This window comes from Hippoglossus hippoglossus, chromosome 15 (assembly GCF_009819705.1).
Source record: "Hippoglossus hippoglossus isolate fHipHip1 chromosome 15, fHipHip1.pri, whole genome shotgun sequence".
NCBI lineage: Eukaryota > Metazoa > Chordata > Actinopteri > Pleuronectiformes > Pleuronectidae > Hippoglossus > Hippoglossus hippoglossus.
In genome coordinates this window covers 2,203,793-2,216,623 of record NC_047165.1, presented here as the reverse complement: position 1 = coordinate 2,216,623, position 12,831 = coordinate 2,203,793, and the positions used below count along the sequence as shown (strand labels likewise).

The window sequence follows — 12,831 nt, the reverse complement described above, 5'->3', positions numbered from 1 at the left end:
TGTATAGACGAGCATTTACTGTATGAGGCTGGAGAGAAACAGAACACTAGATCTGTAAATCTGACCCCTGATCTGTGGGAGAAATGCATCCATCCAGTACCTGCAGCACTTATCCTTTAACAGTACATAGAGACAAACAACTCACAGTAACACAGAACATGCAAACGGCCCCGGACGAACAACCAGGACTTGGGCCACAGCCACACTACGATGTTTTTATCTGGGTCTTCTCTGGTCACAACGTGGCCTTCGCTGATTCGTCAGGCTCCGATCACGTGACCCACTTCCAGGAGAAAACAACCGGCATGAGCCTCGGCTGCCGGTGTAGAACACGACGTGGTTAATCAGTCACAGGCGTTATGACCCTGTGGTCTTTGCTAACAGCTGTTGTGCAATTAGAAAACTGTATTTTACAACGATACAACTGTTTACATGCAGAGGAGACAGGATATTTTTGTGAGTAATTCCTGTTTTACACCATCAATATTCACGTGATGTGAGTGTTGGACGAGATTAAAACTGATACGGAGCCAAAACGCTCGTGTGGACAGAGATTGATTGAGATTTCAGAATGAAAACACAGTGATATGGATGAACCTTCCTGCTGAGAGGCGACATTACCAACCACTGCATCACCATACCCCCCCCCCCCCCCCCCCTGGAGAAGTTACATATCTATCTGCAGCTATCTGTGGACATGATTCAATCCAGAAGAAAAGTCACACAACGGACCATAAAACAAAAGAGGAGGATTTATCTCAGCTCATCTCTTAATGGCTGATATCTGGGTCTTTAAAGACACTTTACTGGCCGAGCTGCCTGGGACGACTTGCGTTCACAGCAGACCACAGCTGAGCTGCTGGTTTCCAGAGGGGAGGGAGGAGAGGGCGGCTGAACCTCCCAACCCCCGGCTCTGGATCAGTCCTTGTTATTACACCTGCAAGCAATGAGCGGCGAGATCCTCGACACGCTGGAGATCAGCCGAGGAGAACATGAGGCCTCCCGCCGTCTTCTCTGGTTTCTGTCTTGTGCAGCTACTTTTCACCCTGTTTCAGTTTCTGCTTTTTATTTCAAACCTCATCGAAAGAAGCTCGATTAGCGTGGATTCACTGTTTCTGATCGTCATATCGCTTGAAACCAGTTTGACAGTAGAAACATCTCCAGACTCGACGCTCCCCAGCTTTTATTTTCCTACATAAATTCTTGAACATATCCTTCCTCTAATATTTCTTCTTTTTAATTTCCTCTTGTCTATGAATTCTTTAGTCTCGTGTGGAAGCAGTGCCGAGGTTATTAAGTCTTCCACTCCAGCGCCTCGGCTTCGATGTGTTTGGACGGCCAGGGAGAGAAAGTCCTGATAATAAACTCCAGAACAGATCAATTATCCGTGTGCCAGTGTGTCTCAGTGTGTATCAGTGTGTATCAGTGTGTTTCAGTGTGTCTCAGTGTGTCTCAGTGTGTCTCAGTGTGTGTTTCAGTGTGTCTCTGTGTGTCTCAGTGTGTCTCTGTGTGTCTCAGTGTGTCTCTGTGTGTCTCTGTGTGTTTCTGTGTGTCTCTGTGTGTTTCAGTGTGTTTCAGTGTGTGTCAGTGTGTCTCAGTGAGTCTCAGTGTGTCTTAGTGTGTCTCAGTGTGTCTCTGTGTGTCTCAGTGTGTGTCTCAGTGTGTCTCAGTGTGTCTCTGTGTGTCTCAGTGTCTCTGTGTGTCTCAGTGTGTCTCAGTGAGTCTCTGTGTGTTTCAGTGTGTCTCAGTGTGTCTCTGTGTGTCTCTGTGTGTCTCAGTGTGTTTCAGTGTGTCTCAGTGTGTCTCAGTGTGTATCTGTGTGTCTCAGTGTGTCTCTGTGTGTCTCAGTGTGTTTCAGTGTGTCTCAGTGTGTCTCAGTGTGTGTCTCAGTGTGTTTCAGTGTGTCTCAGTGTGTCTCAGTGTGTGCCAGTGTGTCTCAGTGTGTCTCAGTGTGTTTCAGTGTGTCTCTGTGTGTCTCTGTGTGTCTCTGTGTGTCTCAGTGTGTCTCTGTGTGTCTCAGTGTGTTCAGTGTGCCTCAGTGTGTCTCTGTGTGTCTCTGTGTGTCTCAGTGTGTCTCAGTGTGTGAGCACAGACGCAGCCAGACTTTCACAAAACATCAGCAACTTCTTAAAGTTTGGAGGAGGAGGTGTTTTCTCCAGCTGTATTAACAAGTCAGCGCTGGGTTATAAAATATCTCCTGAAACTTTTTTATGAACAATAATAATCATGAGCACTGAACCGCTGAGTCATCGTATTCATAATGAACTGAGGTCTTTACTAAATCATCACGGGCTAATATATGTAGCCTAATAAAGCTAGAGAAGTATTAGTTGATTAATCAATTAAATGAATCAGTAATATCCTCTTTACCTGAACAACCCACTGCTGGTGGTTTGTTCTTCCACTGTTTGATTTGAGTCACATGTTTGTCATCATCAGTGTCCGAGCAGGAACGTGATGTTTAATATCCTCACTGGAATAAATGGAAAGTGTCAGGATCATTTTTCCCCCTGAACCTACAAACTCACAGAGACACCGCAGCTGACATGTTACACAACTGTTGTGAAATGAGGAAACAGGGGATTTGCTCCGATCTGTTGGTTCACATCTTGTTTTGTTTGATTTGACTTTTATTTGCAGCGAACACACAGTTTGTTCTCCCACTCCCTCGGCTAACCAGTGTAAATCGACGTCTGCTCTCTGTCTGCTGGAGGAACGATCCCCGGCTGATGCTGCACAGGCACCAGTCGCTCTTTATCTCTGCGTTGACAACACACAGAAAAATGTCTTCCTCTGTGAAATCTTCTCTGACAAACGAGCCCGAGGGAGAAGAAGAAGAAGAAGAAGATTTAAAAACAAGAGACTCGTTTTCAGCTTGATTCAACAAGAGAGAAGAATTCACATCAACACAAACACAAACAGCTGATTTGTGCGTCTCTCCGGCTCCTCGGCTGTTGTGTTTTAAACCTCAGAGGCTTTAATGAAGATCCTGATTCACTTGCCTTGTGTCATAAAGCTGCTGCTGCTGCAGACGCTCCCTCCACATCGTTAGAGGTAAACGACAAATGGAGACAAGACGATAATCACATGAAAGCTGCTGACTCGCTGTGTTGAGCCTCTGTGCAGTGTTTACATCGAGGGGAAGCATGAAAAGTGGAAACAGGCCTTGGACCTCAGATCAGCAGAATATGTGCACAGATCTTGTTGGTGGTAATTAGGTGATTAACACATCTTCTTCCCTTATAGACACGAACACGACTTCCACCCCCATGGCCTGTTTACATCAGAGCACATGTTTGCGTGTGACAACCCTCCTCAGTCAGTAAAGCTCTGAGAGCCGTGTGGAGTCGACCCAGGTCCCAACATCTGGATGCATTTTTTTCAGATCAGCTCGTAAAAGCTGATAACGTGAAGAGAGATTTGTCCAAGTTTTCAAACTGCAGCTCTGGTTTCTGCTTCCAACGAGTCGAGCTGACCTGCCGCACATGGAACAAGCTCCACCGAGAACACGATGTCCTCAGGGTAGAAAATCACTTCAATTAAAGAAGAAGGACGAGAGAAGAAGCACAGATTGTTCCGTCCATTCGAAGATAGATGTTGTTAAGATAAGATACGTGAGTAGATATCTACCTTTATTCATCCTCCGTAGAGGAGAGTAACACATGACACATTTGGACCAATGAGGAACAGCACAGAGAAGCAGAGGCTGTATTGATTCCAGCGTATTTAACAAGCGCCGTGCTGTTGATTAATTGCCTCCAGCAGTGAACCCTTTAACGGCCCTGTCCAGCCGCCCTGCTGCTAATTAACAGGCTGTTTAAAAAGGCAGGAGGAAGTGTTGAATCTGGAGGAGGAAGGAGCTCACGAGGAAGTCGTTGTGCACTCGGCTCGTGTGAGCTGAGGCCCCTGAGGCTCCGAGACAATCGTCCAGGGACTAATTTAGCCTTTGTTCAGGTTGTGTGAATGGAAGTGGAGAGCTGTGTAACTGGAGAGCGACCAGTGAGCTGATAGTGAGTGACGCTTGTTCTCTAATGATCTCGCAGCAGTGTGCTGATCTACTCGTGTGTCTCTCTCTCTCTCTCTCTCATGCAAAAACTACAAAACAAATTTATACAAGATTTGGTGGAAGGACGGCTCAATGGCTGAGAAAGAACATGTGAAATTTTGGCTTCTGGAATCTCTTTCTTTAACATTGTGCGATAGGACCTTTGTTTGACATTTTCACTGATTAACCAGAGAATAATTTGTCTGGCATATTCAGAGGACTGATATTTATGAGTGTTTTCAATTATGTGCAGATCCAAAATAGAAATCTGGATCTAATTGTGGTTTTATAAAGTGGGCCTCCCCTTTTAGTGGGTTTACGTTAATGTTGGTGTAAAAGAAATATAAGTGGTCGTTCTAGGATTTTTTAAACACTTTGTTAAACTGTGTATTATGACGAATGAATCATTCAGGTCATGTTAGGATTCTTATACGTTTCTACCATCAGAACTAGACCCTCATGTACTTGTTGTTCGGCCGTGGCTGAAGTCAGTAGGGGGGTCGAATTGTTCAAGTTCATCATGCACCTGATTTGTGCTCATTTATTCAACAGTCTGATTAATTCGAAGCAGAACAAATGACTCACATCGTATTCTTGAGGCTTTTCTTTCTGCAGACTCATTGCACAAAATGTGTTTCGGCCGTATTCAGCGTTTTGTCCCTTTTTTGTTCTGTGGTATAAATAAGTTCCTTGAATCCATTCCTGTGAGTCATTCAAATATAATTCTGATCCGCTGCACTCAGCAGATGATGGGATTTCAGACCATGACAGCTTGAGTCAACATTTATTTTGTGACCATTGTGGAGCAACACTCAGCGTACGTGTCGCCCTGCACTGTGCCGCTCTCTCAGTCAGCAGAAAGTGGGAATGGGATGTATTGGTTTTCACTATCAGCAGCCTGCAGGCCGTATGTAATGAGCTCCATGTTTCTCCAGTGGTGAAGGGACTCCTCAAACTAGGTATCACTGCATTTCAGAGTCTACTCTGGGTGAATGTGGGTTTAATTTAACACAGGCGCTGATCTGATACCTGACCAGAGGAGGGCAAACGGGTTATCTGCTCCTCAGCAGCAGCAAAACAGTTGACTTTAATCTGAGTTTCAGAGTGATGCAGCAGTGCAGTCTTCTTCTACACTCTCATCAATGTTCGATTGATCCCAGTTAATCCCAGTTTTATAATCATTTACATTTTTCTTCCACCTGATGAGAAATTACCTTCGTTTCCTGAGGCTCTTTTTTTCGCAGCCGTCACAGAGCAGGTGTGAACTTGTTGCTTTCAGTAAATGTATCGACATATTTTTATGATTGCACCTGAATCCCTGACTCACATGCAACTTGTCCTGCGGCTGTGATCCTGTTGTCGATGGAGACATTGATCTTTCTGCCTTATTCCCTTTGATGGATTTCTACATATGAGAGTCAGCCGGTGTTAAATGGCAACTCATATTTGACCAATTTATATGTTGATTAGATTTTCTGTTGATCGATAAATTAACGAATTGTTGCAGGTTAAACTGAAATTAATGCTTTTGTCAGTCTCACTGACCAAAGGAACATATATGACCTATATAATGTGTGAGAGGGAAAGAGACATGGATGTGCTACACTTAAATAAAAGTGTTAAAAGGAGAAGAGAGGAAATGGCTTTTGAATTAAATTTGCATCGTCAATCTGGAGCCAAATCACACACTGTATAAATCAAATCCATATTTAACCCAGTTGTGTCCTGGATGGCAGCGATCCAACAGGAAGTTACCCCCGCTCCTCGTCCATCTGCAGATCTACTCACCCACCCGTAAACGGTGCGGCTTCCTGTAACTGCAGGGCAGATACCATCAGACGCTCTGCCATGACTCAGGATGATGCAGTTTCAGAGCTAAAGATGCTAATCTGGCAAAGCGAGGCTCACGTTTCCACTGGGAGACGAGTCACAGCGGAAGTCCAATATATTATTCAGACCCGAGCTGCCCAATCAAATTCATTCATCACAGAGAAAATGTTTTGAATAACATAGGCACAGTCACATCCCCGGGTTGCAGCCAATGTCTTTCTGATCAACACACACACACACACAGGCAGCGGTGAGTGAGTCGTTCAGCTATCTCTGCTCCACTGGAGTGGCTCACACTCACTTGGCTTGTATCTAAAGGACTCCGCTTTGTTAACGGCTCGCTTTAAGTGGCTGAACAACAGACGCCACAGACCCTGTACTTGAAGAGCTGAGATCCTGGAGGATGTGTTTTTCATTGGCCCTGGAGAAAGGAGTGTGTGGGTGAGAGGTTATAGGTGTGAAACTGGAGTATCGAGGGAGCAGGTCGTGAAACAACTTGTGGGAACACGTGTCAAGAGTCACACTTTTCACCATGCAACTTCACTGGTGAGCAGCAGAGACATCGCTCCAGTAGATCAGGTAACCATTAATCCCAGTGTTGTCTGGACAGAGCCTCTCCCTCACTAGTCGGCTGTCAGCGTGTGGTTTGCATTCATCGTTTCCTCCGGCTGGAGAAATGACTAGAAACAGAATATATTTGTCAAATAGGGCAGATCTCAGTTGGTGGGGGAGTTGCTCGTCTCTGCTGGAGTCTCGCTGTGTTTTGGGTTGAGAAGGCTGCATTTACAAGATGATTCCCTGGTGCAGGATTAAAGTTGTTATAGTGATTATGGGATGAAATTGCTTTTGATGATGCCTTCTCTGTTTTCCCCCTGAATCCTTAAACCATTGAGCAGCAAACAAATTGGAATAGAAAACTCATCGTTTGGCATCAGGGGGTGAAAATTACCATTTCTTTGTTTTCATGAATGCGACGTGTAAAAAGGAAGGGGGGGGGGGGGCACACAGGACTCTACTTGACCTTTGCCACTCTCTCTCACTGTCCCACTATAATACACCCTTTCATGCAGACAGACACACACCGGCAGGCCCGTCCTCCCCCTGTGTTACGCATGAAATAAGGCCCTCGCTGACATGTGGGCAGACGCACAAAGCGTCATTTAGCACGGGGTCATTTGTCACATCAAAGCATTCCTTGACGCGCGGAGGGAGGCGCTCTGTAATCTGTCAGAGTAAAATGTAAACAGGCGACACGGAGCAGCAGGATCAGCAGGCCCCCTGCTGTCACATCAGCTCTGACCCTAAACCCCAAATTGTTCTCGGCTGAAATACGTTTGCTGGATGGAAGCTGATCTGAAATACTGTTTCCAGTCGTAGGGGTGAGAGAGACGTGAAGCACACGACCCATAATCTGTCAATCCTCTGCAACCTGATCTGAAAGGTGCATATTTCCAAAAGGAATTGTCTTTTATTGCTCAATCTATCAAACCACAGAGACACCACTGTCTCTGTATCTTTTAGGCCATATAGGGTTATGTGACAACAGGGCTGGAAAATTCAATACCTTTTGCCTTTTTTAACCCCACATAAACCCAGAACAAATACAGACCTCAAAGTGGATTTTTATTATTCGGTGATCCAGTTTCTTTTGGGCCTAAAGCTGTGGGTTCACTAACGGAGCAGAGACGGTTCTCGGGTGGAGATTTATAGCGGAAGTGGTCAATAGAAACAACAGCTCTTGTTATTTTATAACATTCTGATGATTAGACTTTAACTGGGCTTTTAAAGTATCTAGAAAAAAAGAGAAAATTTGTTTATAACCATGAGCAAAAAGGATATGATGTCATTTTCATGTCGTTAAGATCATATCTGTTTTTGAGATTAAATTAATCCACATTTTATTGTCGTCTGTCCCTCTTTCCCTCAGCGACACTGGCCTCCTCCTTTAAGTGTGTGTGTGTGTGTGTGTGTGTGTGTGTGTGTGTGTGTGTGTGTGTGTGTGTGTGAGCTATTGATTTCTGATGGATGGTAGGTGTTTTATTTCCCCTCAACATGTGAAAAAGACCCCGACACCCAGCGTTACAAGGTTAACACTCACTTCTTAATGTGACAGGACCAGGAAGTGGAAGTGTTGTCCTCATTAACACAAGCCTGACAGACGCTGCAGAGACAGGACAAACACTTCGCGGCACAAGAACAGTTTTTCTTGCTTATGCTCCAACACACCACAACACATTCCTAGTATGTGTTTTCCTCTTCTGGAGCCGTGTTTGCATGTGGATCAGAGAGGACTTTTAGACTTAAAACACTGTGTAAATGCCTCATTTTGACTCTAATTTGAATGTCGAGGTTTACAGACACTTGGACGACACCACAGGAGCAGAAAGAGGCATGTTGTGTATGTTTTTTACTGTTTTTTTTAACGTCTGAAGTCTCAGTCACCATCTACTTCAATTTTTATTGGATTTGGCTGCAACGCTGTTGAAACCTCAGAAGTGTTTTGTGGACTCAAACACTTATCCCCCCCCCCCCCCCCCCTCCATTGGGGGGAGTGGATAATGAGTGGATTTTCATTTTTGGGTGAACTATCCCTTCAAGCATGTTACTTATTACTAACTGATGCCTGTTTTTTATTCTTCCTGCTGTAATATTGCAAATTTCCCCACTGTGGGACAATAAAGGATAATTTTATCTTATCTTATCTTTTATGTAAAGCACTTTGAAGAATTGCCTTGTTGGAGAAATGTTTCACAGATAAACTCGCCCTCCAGGATTACACATCTGTTGACTGGTGTTGGATTTGACAACCCAACCTCCCAGAGCCGCCTCGCGAACCAGTAACCGGCTGTTAACGGGACCCACGTCCCACCAATGGCCGCGGATCGGGGGCGTTTCTCCGGCAGCCGCTCGGTCATCCAGCCGCTGGTGGAAATGATGGAGAAAGGCGAAGCCGCGTCAAGCTCCGCGCGCACACGTGCACCCAAACAGGAAGTAAACAGCTTAGCCGTCCAAGTAAAGCACCACGCGGGGTTGGAACGACAACGAGAACGTGTGTATTTGTCTCCAAAACACCAACTATAGATACGCGTAAGTTAAACTAACGCTAAACAGCACGCGTGTGTTCACGTGTAGAGAAGCTAGCGCGGTTATTTAAAACGCAACGCCTTTATTGTGAAGGCTCCTAGCGGAACGGGTTCCTGGCTGTTGGCCGACTCGACGCGCTCCGGGGAGGCAGAGCGGTCAAACTCTCGGGAACTACCGCACTTTCTCCACCGCGGGACTCGCTGCCCGGGGCTGGAACACTTCCATTCGACTTCGGTGTCCGGGGACACGCTGAGAGAAACCTCCCCCTCCGACCGGCTCCTGGCTCCCGGGAGCTTTTTTTTGTTTGTTCCGTCTCTCACCCGGAGGAGCTCGAGCGTCAGCGGGGCGAAGCAACGGTTTCCACTCCGCTCCGTGTTGTGATGGCTAGCCGCCGCTAGCAGGCTAGCTAGCTACATGGCCGGTGCTGGTGCTGGTGCCGCCGCGGACGAAGCCGATAATTAGCTAGCTCGCCCGGCGGCTGCTTCGCTGCGGACGCGTCGCCACCTCCGGACGTTGCCCGGTGAAGCCACGTAGCGGTCAGCGGGCCGGATGTTACGGGAAGGTGAGTGCCACACGCCCGCCTACTTGTTAGAACTCGCTAGCCTCGCAGCCCAGTCGCCCCGGTTAGCGGAGCTCCGCGGCTCGGGCTATTCCCTGGATTCAGAGACGTTCCACCAAATATTTAAATTGGAGGCTCGTCTTTCTTGGGGGCGTTGTCTCCCGGTTTTCTCGCTTTTGCACGAGCCAATTGAACCAAGTCACTTTATTGCGATGTCACTGGTTCTTTGGGACAGTTTCAGCGCGTGAAGACGCTTCATTATCCAGCTCTGGAAGTTAGCATGCTCCGCGGGGTATAGCCTCCACCGGCACGCCGTGCTGGCAGCTCGAGGGGAGTCCTCATCGCGGGGGTTGTTACACAAGCGCCCCGCTGTCGATGTGGATAACCAGGGTTGGTTTCACATCTGCAGCGATACAGCCCGAGGTGAGGGAGGAGCTGTTCCCCGGACAAAGCACCTCTGCACCGGGGGGGGGGGGGGGGGGATGTCAACTTGATGATCGGTGTAACGCAAAGGGGGGGCTTTACACTTACTCTCTTGCTTTTTTCCCCCACTTGATTTTGCAGGTCGAGCACCACATGGAGAGATGATATCCACACCCAGAGGGTTTCTCGACGTGCTTCTCAACACCACGGAGCGATTTTCTTCATAAAACAAACCATGCACCTCGTCCAGTCGGACCTCCCTCGCCGCTGCAGAGATTCCTCCTCCTTGCGTTTGGATTCATCAGGCGGTTTTTAAAGACCCAACACTCAGGACTGGATGTGCAGCCTTATCTCTGTTTCCCACCCACCCACGCCCCCCCTCAATCGTATATCCGGTAAAACATTAACTGTGTGTCTATGCGGGTTGGATATGCACAGATACATATAGTCGTCAGCCTGAAGTAGCCCAAAGAAGGACGTCCAGGGACGGGATAGGTGCTCAGAAAAAGACCCACACAGAAACATGGCCTCTGTGTGGAAGAGACTGCAACGTGTGGGGAAGCATGCCTCCAAATTCCAGTTCGTGGCTTCCTATCAGGAGCTGATGGTGGAGTGCACTAAGAAATGGTGAGTGTGTGTGTGTGTTTTGGGGGGGGGAATAACTGGTGACCACAGTGAGTGCTGTCATTTAATCCCCATGCAAACTGTGTGTCTCTGTCTGTGCTGGAATGCCGAGCGGGTTCCCGGTGGCCATAACTCACACACTCGCATACACAGTCTCCTTGGTGTGCAGGCACGTCTGCATGCTGGGAGGGGCCAGGTTGCCTTGTAAAATTACTATGTGCTTTTTTTTCCTTCTTCTTCTGCTGTGCACCAATGTTGAATTTGCCCAGTTTGAGTAAAGAGGCTGACTAGTAGAGAGATTTCCCTTCAACCTGAAGCGGAAACGTCCTGTACACAAAGTCCAGGGAGGCGCTGTGAACTGGATTTTGACTCAAACAAACTCTAAGTGAATTCGGAACATGTTGTTCTTTTAAGTCAGGATCCGGCCCTACTCGAAATGTGCAGAAAGTTATGTTACAGGAGCTTGTTTACACATTCATTCACATCACAGCTACTGAAATATGAGCTGCTGACTGGGAATAGTCGTTCATGTCAACTCACTTTTCTTTGTGTGTCAACACCAATTGCAAATATACTTTTTGTGGACATTAGTTCGATGACCCTGACGTATGAAAGGTTAAATGTTGTAGAAAGCAGACGTCACTCCTCCCTCCTCTTCTCATAAGAAGTGAGCACTGCGTTAGAAATCACAGCAAACATCTACACACTGACATAATCTACAATATCAACATACCCGTTATGATTTGTTTATTCATGTTTAGCTGTAGTTAAGCAGCTTTTCCTGTGGTTCCAATCTCTCCGGGTAAAAGCCAAACAACATTACTATAGTGACAAATGACACTCAGTAGAAAGGGGTGGAAAGAGCTATCGACTGTGTTATCAGAGGTGAAGATAGAGCGGAGAGATGGCTGAGGGTCCTGCAGGTATGTGTCCTGCAGTGAGTGAAAAGCATGGACTTGTAAAGGAGAGCTGTAGCCTGCGGTCATGGATTCCTCGAGCGGACTGCTGTAGGCGTAACTAATACAGCCCCACAGAGCTTCGACCTGGGACAGATGTTAACGTGTTGGAGAATGGAATGAGAAAAATGTACATCTCTTCCCAGAGCAAAGGGTGGGTGGGCTCAGAACACAGTCAGGAGTAGGCTTTGTTTTGAGATCCGAGCTGGGCTCTTCAATGTTTTTCAACTAGAAAAAAGAAAGAAAAGCAACTAGATATATATACAGACGTTTGTTGTTTTAAATTTAATCATTATGCTGCGGAGTAGTTTGGGAAAACAATGATTTATAAAGACACAAAGAACTAATCAAACCAAGGAAATAAAAGCGCTCCAGTTTTATTTAAATACCTCCTGGTTTCATCGGCCGTCATGTCAGGGTTACACCGTCTCTTTTGTCATTAACGTAACGTGGTATTTAAATAGCTTCTGATGAGGGCTTTACATTCAGCGTGTGGCTGAGAGTGTGTGTCGCTTCAGGGTCTCTGCTCGTCTTCAAGTGAGTGTTTCTGTGTTCAAGTGCACGCCGCACTCAAAGTGTGCGAGAACGCGTTGGCACACCGTTTCTGCCTTCCTTGGAATTCATCGGTATGTTATTGTTGCAATGGGAACTTTCCATCTACACACACCGGGAATAGTCCCCCGAGCTCAAATGGATCTCAAATCCTGAAGACATCAGAAGGGATTTTTTTTAAAACCCTTTTTTAATTCATGGAATCAATAACAGGAAGAAAAACTCAACACATTCTGTGTCCATGTTTTTTTTTTACGGTGTGGGTGCTGTGATTGTACATTGTGTGAAATGTCGAGGCATTTTACACACTTCACCGACACTCAGGCTCCGTGGAATAATCTCTAACGTGCAGATAATGTAGGAGAACACTCAGTAGTTAAGAGCTTCAACTGTGTGTGTGTGTGTGTGTGTGTGTGTGTGTGTGTGTGTGTGTGTGTGTGTGTGTGTGTGTGTGTGTGTGTGTGTGTGTGTGTGTGTGTGTGTGTGTGTGTGTGTGTGTGTGTGATTCCCATGCCTTAGGTGTGGTCAGTCGCTTCACTACTCTTAAGTGGACAGACTTTGAGGTTGCATGAGTATTTTCATCAGGTCAGAATTAATATTTTGATGCTTGGATCTTCTTTGATGGCCTCTTTATGTGGCCTCTGTCTGTCACTGCAGGCGGGACTTGCTTCAGGTACAAGCTACGGCCACACGACTGTGTTTTAGTTTTAAAACACATCACTGTTGCCACGTCTACGCCTGCTGTTCAAGCTCCGAAG

At 46.5% G+C, this 12,831-nt stretch overlaps 1 protein-coding gene across 1 annotated transcript in view; it reads left to right on the top strand.

The window, feature by feature from the left end:
• Positions 1-9,053: 9,053 nt before the first annotated feature.
• Positions 9,054-12,831, top strand: part of ehbp1 (EH domain binding protein 1) — a 126,687-nt gene continuing 122,909 nt past the window's right edge. Inside the window, 2 exon segments of the mRNA XM_034608072.1 lie at positions 9,054-9,521; positions 10,083-10,568. Of these exon segments, the coding sequence (XP_034463963.1) occupies positions 10,465-10,568 (104 nt within the window). The 5' untranslated portion in view covers positions 9,054-9,521; positions 10,083-10,464.